Source organism: Molossus molossus, unplaced genomic scaffold (genome assembly GCF_014108415.1).
Source record: "Molossus molossus isolate mMolMol1 unplaced genomic scaffold, mMolMol1.p scaffold_m16_p_16, whole genome shotgun sequence".
Lineage (NCBI taxonomy): Eukaryota > Metazoa > Chordata > Mammalia > Chiroptera > Molossidae > Molossus > Molossus molossus.
In genome coordinates this window covers 38,455,022-38,474,789 of record NW_023425351.1, presented here as the reverse complement: position 1 = coordinate 38,474,789, position 19,768 = coordinate 38,455,022, and the positions used below count along the sequence as shown (strand labels likewise).

At 40.2% G+C, this 19,768-nt stretch overlaps 2 protein-coding genes across 6 annotated transcripts in view; one reads left to right on the top strand and one right to left on the bottom strand.

The window, feature by feature from the left end:
- The first annotated feature begins 1,628 nt into the window (after window positions 1-1,628).
- On the top strand, window positions 1,629-19,443 carry CCNE2 (cyclin E2). 3 transcript variants are annotated; one of them, XM_036263747.1, is made up of 11 exons: window positions 1,629-1,671; window positions 1,770-1,866; window positions 1,947-2,003; window positions 2,976-3,127; window positions 4,135-4,270; window positions 6,506-6,652; window positions 12,096-12,191; window positions 13,474-13,608; window positions 16,823-16,934; window positions 17,413-17,570; window positions 17,935-19,443. In XM_036263747.1, exons 1-11 carry the CDS (start codon window positions 1,658-1,660, stop codon window positions 18,058-18,060), a joined length of 1,230 nt encoding a protein of 409 aa, XP_036119640.1. In that variant the 5' UTR covers window positions 1,629-1,657; the 3' UTR covers window positions 18,061-19,443. The 3 variants fall into 3 exon arrangements, with proteins under 3 accessions (XP_036119640.1, XP_036119642.1, XP_036119641.1); XM_036263748.1 differs by having other exon boundaries at window positions 1,640-1,671; window positions 1,773-1,866; window positions 17,935-18,532; XM_036263749.1 differs by lacking the exon at window positions 1,947-2,003 and having other exon boundaries at window positions 17,935-18,531.
- The window catches only part of INTS8 (integrator complex subunit 8), a 64,229-nt gene continuing 63,821 nt past the window's right edge, over window positions 19,361-19,768 (bottom strand). For 2 of the 3 annotated variants that reach the window (XM_036263741.1, XM_036263743.1), the window contains one exon: window positions 19,361-19,554. In XM_036263741.1, coding sequence (XP_036119634.1) covers window positions 19,438-19,554 — 117 coding nt within the window. In that variant the 3' untranslated portion in view covers window positions 19,361-19,437. The remainder of the gene's footprint in view (window positions 19,555-19,768) is intronic. The other variant, XM_036263742.1, reaches the window with a different exon arrangement.

Below are 19,768 nucleotides of genomic sequence, written 5' to 3'. Positions count from 1 at the left end.
GGGCCAGATGGATGGCGCGTGGGGACACACTTGGCCCGCAGCGCGCCAGTCTGTGTTTACATTCTGCAGCTGCTCCACGTTGTGCTGCCGTCCTCGCCTCCCATTGGCCAGCTCGCAAGCTAGAGCTGCGCTCCTCCCGCAGGGGCGGGCCGCTGGGTCCCCTCGTCTCTTAGGAAAGAACTAGGTTCCTTTTGGCCTTGGCGGGATGGCTAGGGTGCGCCACAGGATGGTCACTTCTTAGCCACTCTGTGCTTGCCCGAGTCGCTTCCACTTGGTCGTCCGCTGGGGCTGAGCCTGACACGCTCCTGATCCGGGAGTTGAGGAAGGGAGGGAGGGAACAAGAACATATTGGCGGGAGGTGCGGAAACCGAGCGGCGGGGATGGAGTCGCGGAGGAGGAGCTTCTGAAAGACTCCCTCCCGCCGGCGGGCTGCGCAGACAGGTGGAGTGGAGCGCAGGTGGCCACATACTTAGGGTCTGGGAGACGTCCTACGGTCCCTAGGGGTGGGCCGACGAGGACCCAGGCAGGGTGCGCGCGCGGGCCTGAGGGGTAGCCGCCCGGGCGCGCGGGGGAGGGGAGCGCGCTGGATGGAGGTGTCAGTCTGAGGCGCATGCGTGCGGGGCGGGCCTGGCCCGGCCTATATATTGGGTTGGCGCCGGCGCCAGCTGAGAGCCGAGCGGTAGCGGGTCTGGCGGTGAGGAGGTGCCGTGTGTAGGGCGGGATGCGGGAGGAAAGAAAGCCGCTTCTACTCCAGGCTGCTCCGTTCCGTGAGCAGGAGCCTGAGGGAGGAAAAGTGGGAGGGCTGAGAACCAGGCAGCTGGTGGGGATGCGTCCCCGCGTTCCGTCCCCTGTCAGGACCTTTGGCAGGGGGTCAGGGAGTAGACGGGGATAGAGGAGGGCTGCCCCTAAGTGCCAGGCCACGGAAAACCCCCTCATCCTACGGGCTTCTTTCTCCCACCCCCACTTGGGGAGCTATCCCGCGGGAGAGGATGGGTGTCTGTGTCCCTTTCACGGGGAGATAGGTTCCCCGGACAGAAGTTTCCCCGTCTTTAATTTAACCCTTTCTTTCATTGTCACCCCCATTTGGAACTGGGGTCCCGGTGCCCCCCTCTAAAGGATAAGCAGGGCCCAGTGGGCTTGGAAAGGAGGGAAAGAAGACTGACGGACGTGACAGTCTGGGTTCCCTCCGCCCCTTGCTTCCCCGCCACCGCCGCTCTCCAAATTGGCGCGGAACCGGCTTTTCCACAGTGTTTCGCCTCCACAACCCTCTTTCTCCGCGGCTCATCCAGGAAGGACGGAGTGGGGGCGCTGTCTAAGCCCACTCGCAGTGTGCTGGCAGAGGGTGGAGGATGCAGAGAAGACCCATTTGGGGGAGATCTTCCTGCGTTTTAGGCGTCCCGGGGTGTGCTTTGTAAATATTTGAAGACTCGTGTCCTAAGTACAATAAATTGAGGAAATGGAGGCATGTGTCCAAAATTAATACCACGAGATAACTAATTCAGTGCCGGACAGCATGGTAGAGTGGATCAGGCCATCTCCAGCTGGGCTTACCTATAACCTCTGAATCAGCGTCTACTTGGCACTTGGAGAATATGGGTGGTGCTGTATTTGACTCGTTTTCTCTCTCCCCTCCAGAGATTTCATACACCTGAAGAGAATGTCAAGACGCAGGTAACATTATTTGTCTTAGAGATATGATTCAATGTTAGCTGCTGCCTTTGAAACGCATGACTTACTAATTAAACGTTCTTTTAAAAAATTCACCATAGTAGCCGTTTACAAGCTAAGCAGCAATCCCAGCCTAACCAGACTGATTCCCCGCAAGAAGCCCAGATAATTCAGGCCAAGAAAAGAAAAACAGCCCAGGTGAGTTAAGGTGAAAGAAGGAGAGTGAGGAAATTGCTTGCTGGGACCTTCGTTTAACAGTAGCCTTTTCTATTTTTTAGGATGTCAAAAAAAGAAAAGAGGAGAAGGTCGCCAGGAAACATCAGTATGAGATTAGGGTAATGCAGAACTGGGCAGGGTGGGTTTGGGGAAAATAAATGCAGGACGAATAAGACTAGGATTGGCTTTGCAGGAGATTCTTCGGATATTTTTACTTTGACGCTCCTAGCGGTCAGCAGGGAGGCGCTTATCTTAAGGGTGGTTTGTGTTTGTGCGCGAATCCTACTTACAGCTGCAGAGTAAGTTTGTCTTGAAGCAGCTGGTTCCTCTTTGTAAATTCCCTCCCTCTTGGAGCTGCCTAGTGTACCAGGGCCCGACTAATCTGTCCACTGTACTGCTTTGTTCCGCCTCCGATTATAGTGGAGGGTCCTAATAGCTGCTCCTAGTGGCATAAATAGGTTGGGAGGTCACTGACAGACTGGCACCCAGCCCGCTGCTACCTATTCCTCCTGTGTGTTGCAAAGAAAACACTTTACAGACAGTTTAAAGAAAACACTTTAAACCTGCACTGACTGGGGAAAAGGGTCCTTTAAGTAGTATTTAAGTAATTGATTCCACTTGCTTACATTTTTAAGGTTTTGCCTGCAAGTAATCTAAAACAGTAATAGTATCAGAGCAGGATTAACTGGGGGGTGGGGGAGAGGGCTTTTGATAAAGCCAAGTGCCCTTGCCACTGTTGATAAGTAACAGAGGGAGGGAGAACTTCAATTTTATAATTCTGTACAGATTCATTTTGTTATTCCTCCCCTCCCCCAATACTTGAATGTCTTGTATTTCCAGATTGTATTTTGTTGTCTAAAACATCCTACCAGTTACTGTTTATGAAGATTGATATGAGCTATATGTTTATTTATAAAATATAAATGCCAACTTGTTAAACTACATTGTCAGCATGTTAGCTAACGATGGTGTTTGGGGAAAACTAGACTTTTTCGAAATATTAGCTTCCATTTATGAAAGATCCCAGATTAAAAGCTGGTTTCCTGTTGCACAAATATATAATATATTTCTTATTTTCTTTTAAATGACAGAATTGTTGGCCACCTGTATTATCTGGGGGGATCAGTCCTTGCATTATCATTGAAACACCCCACAAAGAAATAGGAACAAGTGACTTCTCCAGATTTACAAATTACAGATTTAAAAATCTTTTTATTAATCCTTCACCTTTGCCTGATTTAAGGTAAGAAAATGTCAGTAATTTAATACCAGAGATTAAAACTGTACTGATGTCCCAGATGGCACTACTTTGAGATATTTTTTGCCTTCATTATAAGATAGAAAACCTTGTAAAACATTGCTTTCTTTATGGATATTTATTTTAATTAATTAATTTTTTTTTACAGATGTTTCTCCTTTTCCTCCCCTAGACTTTATGGATATTTAAACATACATATTCTTACTAGTGCTATTTGCAAATGATAGGGGGAATTTAAAGCATTGATTCTATAAAGTTATTTTCATTTGCTTGCTGAGTACTGTAAGCCTTATCAGAAAAACTGAACACCTTTTTCACTGAGTTTAAATAATTTATCTAAATTGTTAAGACGGAAGCATTTTAACATGTATGTACAGCATTATTATTGGATACATCAATCCCATTTATTTCTTACCAAGCTTTTTTCTAGTTAATGACTAGGCCTAGGAAGTACAGTTTATATAAAACATCTAGTGTAGTAGTTTATATTTGGTTTTACTAAGCAAATTAATAGACTCAGACATTTAAATTTACCAGTCCTCCCCTTCCCCTATGCTCTGTCTGAGCTTACCCCCACTGCAGGTGACTCTGCTATTGGTGACCTACTTGGAGGTGATTGAGATTTGTATCTACTGGGATCATATGCTTTAAATATTTACCTTTTTAGAATTGCTCTTGAGAAAACATGGTTATCTTAAACAGGAATCTTATAAATAAATGGGGACAAAAAACACTCTTGAAATCTATCAATTTAGATGATCATAATCCAAGTTTTTGCTGTATAATTTTACGCTTCTACTTTTTCATGCTTAGGAAGTGATTTCTAAAAGTTAAGGTAGTAGTTTTGTCCTAATTTACTTTTAAGAGCTTCTCCTTCCAAGTTCTAATTGAAAGTTGGATTTCAATGTCTTAAAGTTGAGTATTTTCTTTTGTAAAACAGACAGCTTGTATATTAGGTAGACACAAAATTATTTCTTACTCTCTTTCCATAGCTGGGGATGTTCAAAGGATGTTTGGCTAAACATGTTAAAGAAAGAGACCCGATATATTCATGACAAACATTTTGAAGTTCTGCATTCTGACTTGGAACCACAGATGAGGTCAATACTCCTAGACTGGCTTTTAGAGGTATGTTCCAGCAATAAAAATTTTCTGTTTCTGTATGATGGAAAATATTTAGACATAAATGTGCTTTTCGTGTACCCTCATGGTATATTGTTCACTGCCAGCAGCCATCTTTTTGGGGGTTGATGATGCTAAAATGGAAAATGACTGTCCGTAAGAGTAGAATCATGAGGACACAGCCACTACATCTCATACAACCCAAACCCAATTCAGAATTCTTGGTATTGGGGTATTGCTGTGTACCAGACACTGTTCTAGGTGCCAAGGGTATTCAAGATGACTAGAATATATACTTGACAAGGTTTTGAATTCTGCTATGAAAAGTGAAAGAACCAGGACTAGGGCCTTCAGAAGTCCTTTCCTATATCACCAAAATCAAATTATGATTTGGAATTCCGATTTCTGTGTCCTAAACAATAAGGAAGCTTTGAGTATCCGGAAGCCCTAATCCTCTCGGATCCACGTAGCTTCCCTTTATTATATACTTCTATTCCTTTCAGAAACAACATTGTACCATTAATCTAAAAGAATAAGAGTGATTCTGAAGTCCCTAAAGATGTGTGCCAGAACTTTCTTGTTTAAGCCCATTCCCCATTATTGAAGAAACGATTACTTATGTTGAAGACAAACTAATTTTTGCTCTGTAGTTTTTCCCTCTCTCTAAGGTGGGTAGAGATGATATATTCTAAGAGAGAAAAACTATAGACTTTTTGGTGGAGTAAGACATGGCACAGTAGATCTGTCAGAAGCATTCAGAAAAGTCTTTAAAACTACAAAATGTTCTTTTGAGTCAGGTCATCTTAATTCCTTATTCTGACTTGAGTGGAAAATTGTATTTAAATCATATGGTTAGAAGAAGGTGGTTGAGTTTTGGTTTTTTCTAAGTGTCTTGTGATCATGGAAGCAATTTAAGCACAATTGTGTTGATTTTACTTTATTTTTCTTTTTGTGTTACATTAATTTTTATCTAGTGGTTATCAAATTTATTCCTGTTTTCCCTTAAGTATATGATTATATATGCAAAACTGTATAGATTATAATAAAACAAATCCAGCAGTGTTAAATTCTACTTTGTCTTAGAATACAGGGTGGGGCAAAAGTAGGTTTACAGTTGTTCATATGGAAACTGATAAACTGTTTCTTGTAGTCACAGCTATAAACCTACTTTTGCCCAACCCTGTGTTCTTTCAGCATTTGAAAATCTATTTATTACCTAAATAGTTTAAATCATAAGGTCTCAATACATGTGGAAGATATTTTTTGAAATTCAGTATCCATACCTGATTTTAAAATATGTAGTAAGCCCAGCTGGTATGGCTTAGTGGTTGAGCATTGATCCATGCACCAAGAGGTCACTGGTTCCATTCCCAGTCAAGGTACATGCCCAGGTTGAGGGTTTCATCCTCAGTAGGGTGGGGGGTGTGTGCAGGAGGCATTCGATCAATGTTTCTCTCTCATTGATGTTTTTATCTCCTTTTCCCTTCTTCCCTCTCTAAAAATCAATAAAATCATTTAAAAATAAATAAAATATGTAGTAAACTAGGAACAGATATCCTTAACACATTATCAGAATTTATCCTTTTGTTTCCTTATCTTCAAAATGGGGATAATGGCCCCTACTTTATAGTTATTTGGGGAATTAAAAGCTTTTACTATAATAAGTGTGGAAAGGACAGATACTATTTATTATTAATAGTAACAATAATGAAACATTAGGGGAATTCCCATTACAGTCCAAAACAAGATCATGATAAAAGAGTTTGTCTATCACCAATATTATTCATTGTTTTCTTCTACAATTTTAACCAGTGCAGTAAAACATGAAAAATAAATGACATAAAAACATTGAAAGGAACACCACTGTCATTTTATAGTTAAATGTCTACCTAAAATGATGAAGAGAATCAGTTGGAACTATTAGAGATAATAAGAATATAAACTAAGCATGAAAACTTACCCATTTGTCAGCAATAAACAATTAGGAAATTAATAGAAAAAAGTTCTCATTCATAGTCAATAAAAGTGTAAATTAACTCCATGTGAAAAAAACTATAAGAATTAGAGTAATAGATGTGTTTATCCTATTAGTGCATGGTTTTTCTTCCCCCCAATCTTGGGTACCCTAAAAAAGCAAAGTTGGGTTTATAAAAGTATTGTTAAGTCTAGAATGCTAAGATATAACATTCTAATTTGGAGAAATTCATGGAATAATATTTAAATCTCGGGGTTCTTGTCTAGGTATGTGAAGTATACACACTGCACAGGGAAACATTTTACCTCGCACAAGACTTTTTTGATAGATTTATGTTGACACAAAAGGATATAAATAAAAATATGCTTCAACTCATTGGAATTACCTCATTATTCATTGCTTCCAAACTTGAGGTAAGTTCTCAGTTTATCCAGAGACATATTTACCCACCCAGTTGTTTTTTTTTAAACTTTATTGTTCAATGTATTATAGATGTTACTCCTTTTACCCCTATTGACCCCCTGCTCCCCACTCCTGCCCCCTTCCTGCCTTTCCCCACGCTATTGTCTGTGTCTTTTCGTTATGCATATATGCATATAAGTTCTTTGGTTTATTTCTTCCCACCTCCCCTGTCCCCCTTCCCTTTGAGATTTGTCAGTCAAACAACCAATTTATACTTTTTTTTACCCTCACCTGAGGACATTTTTGCATTCATCTTCAGATAGAGTAGGAGGGAGAGAGGGAGGAAGAGAGAGAGAAACATCAATTCGAGAGAGACACATGGACTGGTTGCCACCCTCACAACCACAACTGGGGCTGGGGACAAACAGCAACTGAGGTACGTGCCCTTAGCAGGAACCGACTTTCTGGTCCGCAGGCCGATGCTCTAACTGCTGAGCCAAATCAGCAAGGGCCCAATTTGTACTTCTTAATCCCTTCACTTTTCACCATTTCCCCAACCCCCCTCCCATCTGGCAACCAACAAAATGTTCTCTGTATCTATAACTCTGTTTCTGTTCTGCTTGTTTATTTTGCTTGTAGATTCAATTGTCGATAGATATGTATTACTTGCCATTTTATTGTTCCTATTTTTGTTCTTCTCCTTTAAGAAGACCCTTCAACATTTCATATACTACTGGTTTGGTGGTGATGAACTCCTTTAGCTTTTTCTTGTCTGGGAAACTCTTGATACGTCCATTGATTCTAAATGATAGCTTTGCAGGATAGAGTAATCTTGGTTGTAGGTTGTTGCTTTTCCTCACCTTGAATCTCTCTTGCTACTCCTTTCTGGCCTGCAAAGTTTCTTTTGAAAAATCAGCTGACAGTCTTATGGGAGCGCCTTTGTAGGTGACTAACTGCTTTTCTCTTGCTGCTTTTAAGATTCTCTCTTTGGCCCTGGCCAGTTTGGCTCAGCGGTTAGAGCGTCCACCTGCGGTCCGTAGAGACCCGGGTTCGGTTCCCGCTAGGGGCATGTACCTCGGTTGCAGTTTGTCCCCGGCCCTGGTTGGTCGTGCAGGTGGCAGCCACTCGATGTGTCCCTTTCACATCGATGTTTCCCTCTCTCTCTCTTCCTCTCTCTCCCTCGTACTCTGTCTGTACAAAAAATGGAAAAATGTCCTCGGATGAGGATTAAAAAAAAAAAAAAAAGATTCTCTCTTTGTCTTTAACCTTTGGCATTTTGATGATGCTGTGTCTTGGTGTGGACCTCTTTGGTTCATCTTGTTTGGGACTCTCTGTACTTCCTGGACTTGTATGTCTGTTTCCTTCACCAAGTTAGGGAAGTAGTCTGTCATTATTGTTTCAAATAGGTTCTCAATTTCTTGCTCACTCTCTTCTACTTCTGGCACCCCCAGAATGTTGTGAATATTGGCACGATGGAAATTGTCCCAGAGCCTCCTTACACTATCCTCGTTTTTTTGGATTCTTTTTCCTTTTTGATGTTCTGACTGGGAGTTTTTTGCTTCCTTATATTCCAGATTGATGGTTTGTTTCTTGGCATTACCTACTCTACTATTGAATCTCTGTATATTATTCTTTATTTCAGTTAGTGCCTCCTTCATTTCTGACTGGTCCTTTTATGTACTCTTAAGGCCCTCACTAAGTTCATTGAGCATCCTTATAAGCAGTGTTTGGAATTCTGCATCTGTTAGATTGCTTATTTCCATTTCGTTTAGTTCTTTTCCTAGAGTTTTGTTCTGTTCTTTCATTTGGTACATGTCTCTTTGTCTCCTAATTTTGGCTGCTTCCCTGTGTTTGTTTCTATGTATTAGGTAGAGTTGCTATGTCTCCTGGGCTTCCTAGGGTGGCCTATTGTAGTAGGTGTCCTGTAGGGTCCAGTGGCACAGCCTCCCTGGTCACCCCACCTGGGCCCTCAAGGTGTACCCCTCATGTGGACTGTACACCCTTCTGTTATAAATGAGTCTTGATTGCTGTTGGCATGTCAATGGGAGGGTTTTACTCAGGCTGATCAGCTGCAAGGACTGGCTGTGCCCACTATCCACCAGCTTCTGACTTCCTTGGATGATCAGCTGTGCAGGGGCCCACCAAACAGAGCAAGACTTACTTCAGCAAAGCTGTGGTACCCACTGAGTCCACTGCTTGAGTGTATCACTTGTAGAGGTGGTTGGGTGGTGGTGCTTCACCATGGTCTGACACTCCACTGGGTGTGCTGGCTCTGGGGCAGGGTCAGCCACTGCCTGTGTTCTACCCGGGGCCACCAGGCATAAGCTACTGAGTGGTCTGCAGATGGCTGCTTCTTGTGCTAGGCTTGGAGGTACCCAGGAAAAGCCAAGTTGTGAACCAAGGCTGGCTGTTCCTAGTGCCAGGCCTGGGGCCACTTAGTGAGAGGTATGTGGCTCGCTGTGGCCAGATGCTGCTTGTTTGAGAGCATGTAGGAAAATCTGAAACAGGAGCCAAGATAGGCCAATCCTATGGTAAAGCCACTGGGAACAGCTTTGGTGAAAGTTGTGTGGGGCAGGGCCTCAGGAAAACACTGGGGCAGGGCGAACAGTGTGAGCCAGGTTGCTGGAGTCCCAAATATGGCAGCTCTCTGCCAGCCCCCAGGAAGGGCTCACCAAAGAACAACTGCTTTTGCCACCACATCTGTATGGGAGAAAGCTCCCCCTACAGCTCTCGCCCTGATGCCAAACAACTCAGTTCTTCCCTGTGTGTCTCTTGGTGCCCCTCAAGCTGCCTCCCCTCTGCGCTGGAGCTCAGAGGGAGCAAGTCCCACTAAGTCTGTGTGCAGGACCTTTAAGAGGAGCTGCCTGGGGCTCCAGCCTCAGCTTCCCTCAGCCTCAGTTCCTGCTGGTTTTTACAGCCAGAAGTCATGGGGATTCTCTTCCTGGCACTGGAACCCTGAGCTGGGTGCCTTGTGTGGGACGGGACCCCTCACTGCTCAAGGAGGGCCTTCCCAGCCTAGGTATCCTGATTTTTATCCACCACACGTAGGTGTTGGGCCAGCCCATCTGGGCCTCCGCCCTTCCTACCAGGCTTGATGTGGCTTCTTTAATTTTGTTGTAGGACTTCCATTCAGCTGGATTTCAGGCGCTTTTGAATGATGGTTGTTCTGTAGTTTAGTTGTAATTTTGATGTGGTTGTGGAAGGAGATGAGTACCGTATTTACCTACGCTGCCATCTTGACAGGAATTCTCACCCACCCAGTTTTGTAAATCAACACATTAAAATTCCAGAAATACTACTTTGATATTAGTTCCTTAAGAAAGATGAGTGGTTTTTTCAATACATTTTCTGAACATCATGATTTGGATACATGGTAAATATGTATGGTAAATATCATAGTTCCCTTTTAGTACCTAAGCCTATTGTAAGTCTCCAGTTTAAATTCTGGAATTAGCCCTGGCCAGTTTGGCTCAGCGGTTAGAGCATCCGCCTGCGGTCCGGAGAGACCCGGGTTCGGTTCCCGCTAAGGGCATGTACCTCGGTTGCAGTTTGTCCCCGGCCCTGGTTGGTCGTGCAGGTGGCAGCCACTCGATGAGTCCCTTTCACATCGATGTTTCCCTCTCTCTCTCTTCCTCTCTCTCCCTCCCACTCTATCTGTACAAAAAATGGAAAAATCTCCTCGGGTGAGGATAAAATAAATAAATAAATAAATACATAAATAAATAATAAATTCTGGAATTAGGCCCTGTCTGGTTTGGCTCAGCGGTTAGAGGGTCAGCCATGGACTGAAGAGTCATGGGTTTGATTGCTAGTCAAGGGCATGTAACTTGGTTGCAGGTTCGATCCCTGGCCCCAGTCAGAGTTGAGGGAGGGAATCAATCTATGTGTTTCTTTCTCTCCCTTTCCCCCTCCCACTCTATCTAGTAATCAATGGAAAGATATCCTCGAGTGAGGATTTAAAAAAAATTTTTTAATTTGCCCAGCTGGTGTGGCTCAGTGGTTGAGCATCGACCCATGCACCAAGAGGTCGCCGGTTTGATTCCCAGTCAGACCATATGCCCAGGTTGTGGGCCAAATCCACAGTGGGACATACAGGAGGCAGCCAGTTGATGTTCTCTCTAATCGATGTTTCTCTCTCTAAAATCAATAACGAGCCCTGGCTTGTTTGGCTCGGTGGTTAGAGCATCAGCCCGCGGTCCAGAGAGTCCCAGGTTCGGTTCCCACTAAGGGCACGTACCTCAGGTGCAGTTTGTCCCCGGCCCTGGTTGGGGTCATGTGGGTGGCAACCACTTGATGTGTCTCTCTTCATCCCTCTCTCTCTCCCACTCTATCTTAAGATAAATGCAACAACAACAAAAATGTCCTCGAGTGAGGAAATAAATAAATAAATAAATATCTTTAAAAAAAAGATATCCAATATTTAAAAATAAAAAATAAACTGTTAAATTAAAATTCTGAAATTAGTATCTAGGTCAATTGTTCTGTGGCTCATTCTGCCAAACAAAATACACTGATGCTCTCCCTATATACATAATTATGGCACTTGAATTCAATAGAATGGTCTTTGAAAACCAATTAATCAATCAAATGAAGTAAATGCTTTTTGGGGTTAGAATAATGGTCTATATCCAGCCTATTTTTGTACCTGATGGTGATGCCAGGATAGAAGACAACTCCTTTCTTGCTTGAAATCTTCCTTCCTACAATCTCAATATACTTCTCTTAGTGCATTGTGAACATCATGAGTACCTGCATCTGAAATTTCTGAAGCCTATTTTGTTTGGAGGGTAGGAGGACTAAATCATTCATTAATTTCCTTAAGTGAATTTTTTTTTTATCTTCCAAATTTGCCTTTTGAGCCCCAAATTCTGCCAAATTTGGTGAATGTTTGTATTCGGTCTGTTCTTACTTGAAATCGTGTTGTTTCAGATACCTTTCTAGACTGAAATCTCAATCTTCATTTAGCCTGTTCTCAACTGTGACAGGCTCTCTTCTGATACTCTGGTCTTCCTAGTTCTTCTCTGGAGTATTGAAGCAGACCTATCATCAGCTAAACTGCAAAAAGTGTTTTTTTATAAACCATAATTTTGTATTAGCATAAAGGAAATGTTTTCCGTTTCTAGAATTTATTTGTTGAGTGTTTTGTTTTGTTCTGACCAACGTATTTGGGTTTTTGTTTTAACTGAAATGACTGGTTAAAATACTGATGTTTATTGACTACAAGATCAATTCTATGAAAATAAGTCTGAATCAATATAGTTGGCTAATTTAGACCTAGATATAAAAAATGTCTTTAAAGGTAAGGTTGCTTTGGCTATTGTAGAATTATTTTACTAAGATTTATTTTAGTTTGTGAAGCTGCCCTTAAAAATGAAGCCTGTAGGTGGTTTGTATATAATTCCTTTGTTTTCATTTCAACTGTGTTTAATACTAATTTAAAAATCCACTTTAAAGGAAATCTATGCTCCTAAGCTCCAAGAGTTTGCTTATGTCACTGATGGTGCTTGCAGTGAAGAGGATATCTTAAGGATGGAACTCATTATATTAAAGGTAATAATAATTATATCTTTATTATTCTAGTTGCCATTTAATAACAGTAATTTTTATTGAATCTCAAAGACTGCATTGTAAATAAGCAAAACAGATTTTAGTGTTAGGATCCACTTCTAAGAAGCTAGTGCAAAATATTGACAATGGTATGGATGGAAGAGGAATTTAATCTATGAACTATTTTTCTGTATCTTTCAAGTTTCTATATTGAGGATATACTACTTTCTTAAAAGTGATCAAGAACAATATTTTCAAAACATAGATAGTTAGTAGTTAGCATATAATGTATATATAAATGGATTCCAACAATGATTCTCAGATCTTAGTCATTTTCCCCTTCTCTTCCAGCAGAGAATGAAAATTATTTCACTACTGTTTTCTATATGCAGAGAAAGGGCTATTAATAGAAAAGTGGAGAGAAGCATAAAAGTATTTAATCAGGCCTTCAATTAGAGATTGAAGAGTGAAGAATGTAAACTACTAGAAAGCATGTTATTAAATTTGGACATCATGGGTTTATTAATAAGACATACAAGAAAATCCAATCAATATGACTTTCATTTACAAATGATCTATAAACTATACACATTAGAAATGTATATATCATAAGTTATGTTTACAAACTGTAAACATTCAGATAGTGATGTTAGAATAAGATCTTGTTGGCATGTTGATACTGTTCTAATAATAAAATTATCCAGATTCAGACTTGTAGTACAAGGCGGATATAAAGGGAAGATGACATTCTTTGGGCAGTTCTACAGGCATTAAGACCCTCTGTTCTCTCTCCTAAAGATTCTGGACTTCTTAAATTGGTAAACTCCCAGGACTTCATGATGGGAAAGATGTCACTGGAGATGACATAAAGATAAAGTCTAGAATACATTTTTAGATTATCTGAATGGAATTAGTTGTGGAGTCACTGAATACAATGAAAAGAATAGTTTTAATGACGTAGAGAACAGATAAGGAAGACTATGGGCTGCAAGAAATGAGAAAAGTTGTACTGAAGAGTAGGCTGAATGAACTTTGTAAATAAAGACTACTAGAGCATAAAGGGGTCTATGTCTATAATCGACTATAAAAACACAAGCAACATTAGCTTGTGAGGTATCTATGAATATCTTGAAGAAAAATAAAAGGGGTCAGAATAATAAAACTCCTAGGAAGAAATAAACCTAAAAGCAGAAAGTTTCTTAAATGACTAGTTAAGAAAGTTGCTATATAACGTAGTATCTAAATACCTACATTTATTAACAGGCATTTTAATTTCATTTAACAGGCTTTAAAATGGGAACTTTGTCCTGTAACAATCATCTCCTGGTTAAATCTCTTCCTCCAAGTTGATGCTCTTAAAGACGCTCCTAAAGTTCTTCTACCTCAATATTCTCAGGAAAAGTTCATTCAGATAGCTCAGGTACTGACAGTGTGATTGAATATATGCTAATATTATTAATTACAGGTTTTGTTTAGCATTTTTATTTTATTTTATTGCTTGATTTGGAAGAAACATCCACTTGTTGTCCCACCCACGCATGCATTCTCTGGTTAACTCCTGCGTGTGCCCCAACCAGGGATTGAACCAGCAACCCTGGAGCATCAAGATGATGCTCCAAACAACTGAGCCACCTAGCCAGGGCCTTTAGTGTATTTATAGTCATAAATAGGCTATACAACAAAATGACAGCATACTGAATTAAATTCACTCCTTATTGACTAGAACAAAACTTCTGGTGCATAAAATTCTGTCCCCAGTATTTGTTGCTTAATAATTCTAGAAAACAAGTTTTTAAACTATGAGTTTAACTATGAGTATTTTTCATTCCTTCGGAGCCCAAAATAGAACTAAATACCTTTTTTTTTCTTTCTTTCTTGATTTTAGAGAGAGGAAGGGAGAAAGAGAAACATCGATGAGAGAACATCGATTGGCTGCCTCCTGCATGCCCCACCCTAGGCGTGTGCCCTGACCAGGAATCAACCCTGCGACCTCTTGGTGCATGGGTTGATGCTCAAACACTGAGCCGCATAGCTGGGCTAAATACCTCTTTTTGATATAAAATGGGGAAAGGTATTTTTAAGCCCGTTGTCTGCAGGCTTTATAATGGTATGAAATTATTCTAAATTTTTTTCTTGATTGATTTGAGAGAGAGAGGAAGGGGGAGATAGAAACATCAGTGAGAGAGAACATCGATTGGCTGCCTCCTGCATGCCCCCCCTGGGGATCTTGCCTACAACCTGGGCATGTGCCCTAACCGGGAATCAAACTGGCGACCTCTTGGTGCATGGGTCAACGCTCAACCACTGAGCCACACCAGCCTGGCTGAAATTATTCTATGATTATCTTCCTCTAATATTGAAATACACAGGGTACCTAATTTTATGTATTAGAATTAAAATCACTTTACTTACAACATTTTTATTTTTTTATCCTTACCCGAGGACATTTTTTCGTTTTTTGTTCAGATAGAGTGGGAGGGAGAGAGAGAGAGAGCGCGCAACATCGACGTGAAAGGGACACATTGAGTGGTTGCCACCCGCACAACCCAACCAGGGCCAGAGACAAACTGCAACCGAGGTACATGCCCTTAGCGGGAACCGAACCTGGGTCTCTCTGGACCGCAGGCCAACACTCTAACCACTGACCCAAACCAGCCAGGGCTACTTACAACATTTTTTAAAATCTAAGTTCAGATTAAACTTTCCTAGGCCAGCATATGAGATGATCTAACAAAAAAACTACAGTAGGGTACCATTCTTTCCTTGTGTACTTCTCACAGTAACTTAAGGCTGCTCTAACTGCTATTATGTAAGTGAAGAAATCTACATTCTTATTCTATGTAGGATGTGAAAATCTAGTAAACACATTGTGAACACTAAAACTGGAAAACCAGTAAAATATATTAGAATTGGTTCATTTTGTAAACTTTGTAATGAAGGCTTAATCGTTTTTGTCAGAATTCCCAGCATCTCAGGTTATCATAAGCAGCCACATATACCCTTTTGATAGAGGGTAGAATTTGATTAACTGATAACATAGAAACCTTTCTAGAGGTATATAATAATTCATTTCCAATTCTTCCCATTTTTCTACCTTCTGGATCAATGGGAGCAAACATTTAAGTTTTATTCCACAGGACTGTATCACCTCAGGCCTCTGAAATCTAGCTCTTTTACAGCTCTTTGCCTGGATTATACTTCCTCTTAACTAATCTGTGTAGAAACATACTCCCTTCTTGTGTATCTATCCACTGCACCTTAGTCTAACAGGTGGTTGTTTTTTTATCCTCACCCGAGGGCATTTTTGCATTTATCTTCAGATAGAGCGGGAGAGAGGGAGGATGAGAGAGAAAGAAACATCACTGAGAGAGAGACACATCGAGTGGATCGAGTGGTTGCCACCCACACGACCCCACCAGGGCCAGGGACAAAATGCAACCGAGGTACATGCCCTTAGCGGGAACCAAACCAGGGACTCTCTGGTCCGCAGCCCGACGCTCTAACCGCTGAGCCAAACCAGCCAGGGTGACAGGTGGTTGTTAAATGTCACTTTCCTGATTTAAAATGTAGTAATTTCGCCCTGACCGGTTTGGCTCAGCGGTTGGAGCGTCGGCCTGCAGTACAGAGAGACCTGGGTTCGGTTCCCACTAAGGGCACGTACCTTGGTTGCAGTTTGTCCCTGGCCCTGGTTGGTCGTGCGGGTGGCAGCCACTTGATGTGTCCCTTCACATCGATGTTTCTCTCTCTCTCTCTCTTCCTCTCCCTCCTGCTCTATCTGAACAAAAAATGGAAAAATGTCCTCGGGTGAAGATAAAAAATAAATAAATAAAATGTAGTAATTTCAATAATCAGAACCCTGAAAAGTTCTGACCTCTTCAAGACCCTTTATGATCTAATCTAGGTTATGCCTCTGCAACTACCCCCCCCTCTTTAATAAGGAATAAAGGTATCCCTTGCTTACGATTTACTTTTTTTAGGTGAACTACTTGAGTTCCAAGGGAAATACTTTCTCATTTATCTTGGCAAATGCTGTTTTCCATACCTAGAACACACGACTTCCCAGTTCTCCTAGCTACCTTATCTTTAAGATTCATTTAATCAACAGAAGTCTTCCATCTTCCCCACTCTGGATTAGGTACCCCTCCTACTTGTACACGTTATACTGTGTAACAATCCCGTCTATTCATTTTAAATTTCTTTTTTAAAATCCTCACCCAGGGATTTTTTTTCCCCACTTATTTTCAGAGAGAGAGAGAGAGAGAGAGAGAGAGAAACATCAATGCGAGACACTGACTGGTTGCCTGCCTGCACCGCCCTGACTAGGGCCATGAACCAAACTGCAACTGAGGCACATGCCCTTGACCAGTCGAATCCGAAACTCTGGTCCACAGGCCAGCGCACTGTCAAGCCAAACCAGCCAGGGCCCATCTATTCACTTTTTGACCTACAATCCCAAGACTCCACCTCCCTCAGGGTGGTGGCTTAATTGTCTTTGGATCCCTGTAGTTTCAGCATTCTTGGCATGTGGTCCATATCATAAACACTCTAAAATGTTAGCTGACTGGTATTTACTAGTGAAATGTAGTACTTTTCCTTCTCCTAAATACTTGTACTTTTGCTTTTTCCTTTGTCAGCTTTTAGATCTGTGCATTCTAGCCATTGATTCATTAGAGTTTCAATACAGAATACTGGCCGCTGCTGCCTTGTGCCATTTTACCTCTATTGATGTCGTCAAGAAAGCTTCAGGTAAGACATTATTTTACCTTCTTACCTGTTCACAACTTTAGAGACCTTTTAGCATGCTGTTAAACAGGAACTTAAACTTTTAATGGAAAACATTTAGCAGTGTTGTGATTACCTTGCTTTCTGTTCTAATCTTCAATGTATATCCACAAAAAAATTGTCAAATGTAATTTAAATCCATTTGAAGTTAATCAACATGATTATAGCTCTATTTTAAGGGTTCTTTGGGTTTTTGACAATTTGTTTCATATGCAGGTTCTGGGATTAAGAAGCTGTTTTTTCTCCCTCAAAAGTCACGTTACGAATATAATTTGAGAATCATAATGTGTTGACTTGCTAAAACTTGTTGGTTTTGGTTTATATTTTAAATGAGTTTTTAAATAGCTATCCTTAAATTTGGAAGCAGGAATAAATTCATTAGGCATAAGTTAATATACTTTCTGATGTAACCTTCACATTTTGCTGACTTTTCTCTATTTAGGTTTGGAATGGGACAGCATTTCTGAATGTGTAGATTGGATGGTGCCTTTTGTCAATGTCATAAAAAGTAGTAGTCCAGTGAAGCTGAAGATTTTTAAGAAAATTTCTATGGAAGACAGACACAATATCCAGACACACACAAATTATCTGGCTATGCTGGTATGTTTCTTGTGGGGTTTTTTTATCTTAATATCTAGTAAGTCACTGAAACTGACAGTAAGGATGCTACGGAATAAGGGGATAGAAAGTTCTAATGGGCATGAACTTTGAAGTCAAAGCAAGATTTGTGAAGTTTCTTAAGATCAATGCCAACAGTCCAGGTTAAGAGTTTTAAAAAATAGTTACAGCAGTTGAAATTGCTGAAGCTCTAGAATATGACTAGTTAAGTTGCAAAGACATAAAAGAGTCCATTATATTAGGCCTAAGTAACCTAAAGTTAGTTTCCAAAAGTATGGTTTGACTTTTACTATATCAATGCTTTACCTTAACTGTTAATCTCTGCGTGATTTCTTCACATGTGTAGGATGAAGTAAATTACATAAACACCCTCAGGACGGGGGGACAGTTGTCACCAGTGTGCAGTGGAGGCATTATGACACCACCGAAGAGCACTGAAAAACCACCAGGAAACAGTAATGAAGTTAACTAAGCAGACAAGTATTCGCTGAGTTTTGGGTAGAATTTCATAAAAATGGACTATTAAAGCTCTACTGGAAAATAGTGCTATGACTGTCTTAGCCAATTCGGAAGTTTCAGTGCCATTCTTTGATTTAAAAAAACACTTAAAATTGGCACCAAGAAATTGATTTCATTCCTATGTCAACTGTAAAGAAACAGCAGGACTTGTTTACAAAGATGATTTCATTCACAAGGTGACTGGATAGGAGGCCAGCCACAATTCATGCCATAAAGATTTTTGATCCAGTGTTACTATGTTTATCTTGATGAACCAGGAATTTTATCATCAAAGTTTCAGACTAGGTAAGTGCTACCTTAAAGGGTACATTAAGTGATACAGAACTTTGAATCTAGTTTTTAGATTCTCAAAATTCATATACTCTTGCTTAGTGCAATTTGGTTCTGGAAAATAAAATTTGAACTTGTTTACAAAGGTTTAGTTTTTGTAATAAGGTGACTGACTTATCTACAGCTGCTGTAGCAAGCTATTATAAAACTTGAATTTTTACAAATGGTGAACTTTAAAATGCTTTTTAACTAGTTTATTTACCTTGCCATTCATAACATTTTTAACCAGTAAGACTTAGAAGAACACGGTATTTAAAACTGCTCTAAACAGTGGACTACCAAAGAAATTATAAACTACATAAATGCTATGGCTCCTACTTGGGGCTTTGACATACAAGTTGCTTTATAGTAACTATTTTGTACATCACAATTTGAGTGAAAAAACCTAAGTACCCTTTCGAACTATTTATATGAGAAAGTCACTTTATTACTTTATGATATCCTAAAGATTTTTTTAAAAATTTAGTGTGACTAAGGCTTTATTTATGTTTGCAAAACTGTTAAGGTCCTTTTTAAATTCCTACATGAGTTAAGGACAGTGTCAAAGTGATAAAGCTTAACACCTGACCTAAACTTCTATTAAAGCAGAAAAGTATTAAATGTGTACTAACTCCCAGCAATATATTTATTTAAAAAAACAAAAGCAAAGTAAACTTCACATAAGAATTTGATATAGACTAGCTAATTCTACATAAATATTTGTTTTTATAAAATGAAATTTCAGCCTCAAAAGTGGATTTAATTAGAAAACAAATTATACTAAATTGTCAGTTTATTCTGTTACTAGACATGTGAATCTCTTCTTTGAAGAAATTATAGATTTAAGCTATTAGGGCATGAAATCTCTGTATAGTTTTTATTTTTAAACTGTTTCAGTATTTTGTCTGAAAAAAACACACCACTAAATGTGTACATATGTATTATATATAAATTTCATCTTTTAATACTGTTTATATTTAGCCTATTGTTTAAAAAATAAAAGTGAAAAATTTTTAACTGCTTAAAAGTAAAGTTTTGCCATTGCTTGTAGAAACTTTTTTTTCCTCCTCTGCGCTGCCAGCTGTAACACTTCTTCGGGGTTGCTTGCGTTCAATTCTGTCTGGCCGATGGCTTTGATCTTCCAAAACAGAAAAGTGATGTTATTAGAGGTCTGGTAAAAAATAAATCTTGCTAATATACACAATATAAAACTACATACATGCTAACTCAAATTGTAAATCAGTGGTTCTCAACCTTCCTAATGCCGTGATCCTTTAATACAGTTCCTTATGTTGTGGTGACCCCAACCATAAAATTATTTTCGTTGCTACTTCATAACTGTCATTTTGCTA

Coding starts and splice junctions, on each gene's coding strand:
- CCNE2 (XM_036263747.1), top strand. Junction 4,271..6,505: donor TCCTAGACTGGCTTTTAGAG/GTATGTTCCAGC, acceptor GTTCTTGTCTAG/GTATGTGAAGTATACACACT. Junction 6,653..12,095: donor TCATTGCTTCCAAACTTGAG/GTAAGTTCTCAG, acceptor TCCACTTTAAAG/GAAATCTATGCTCCTAAGCT.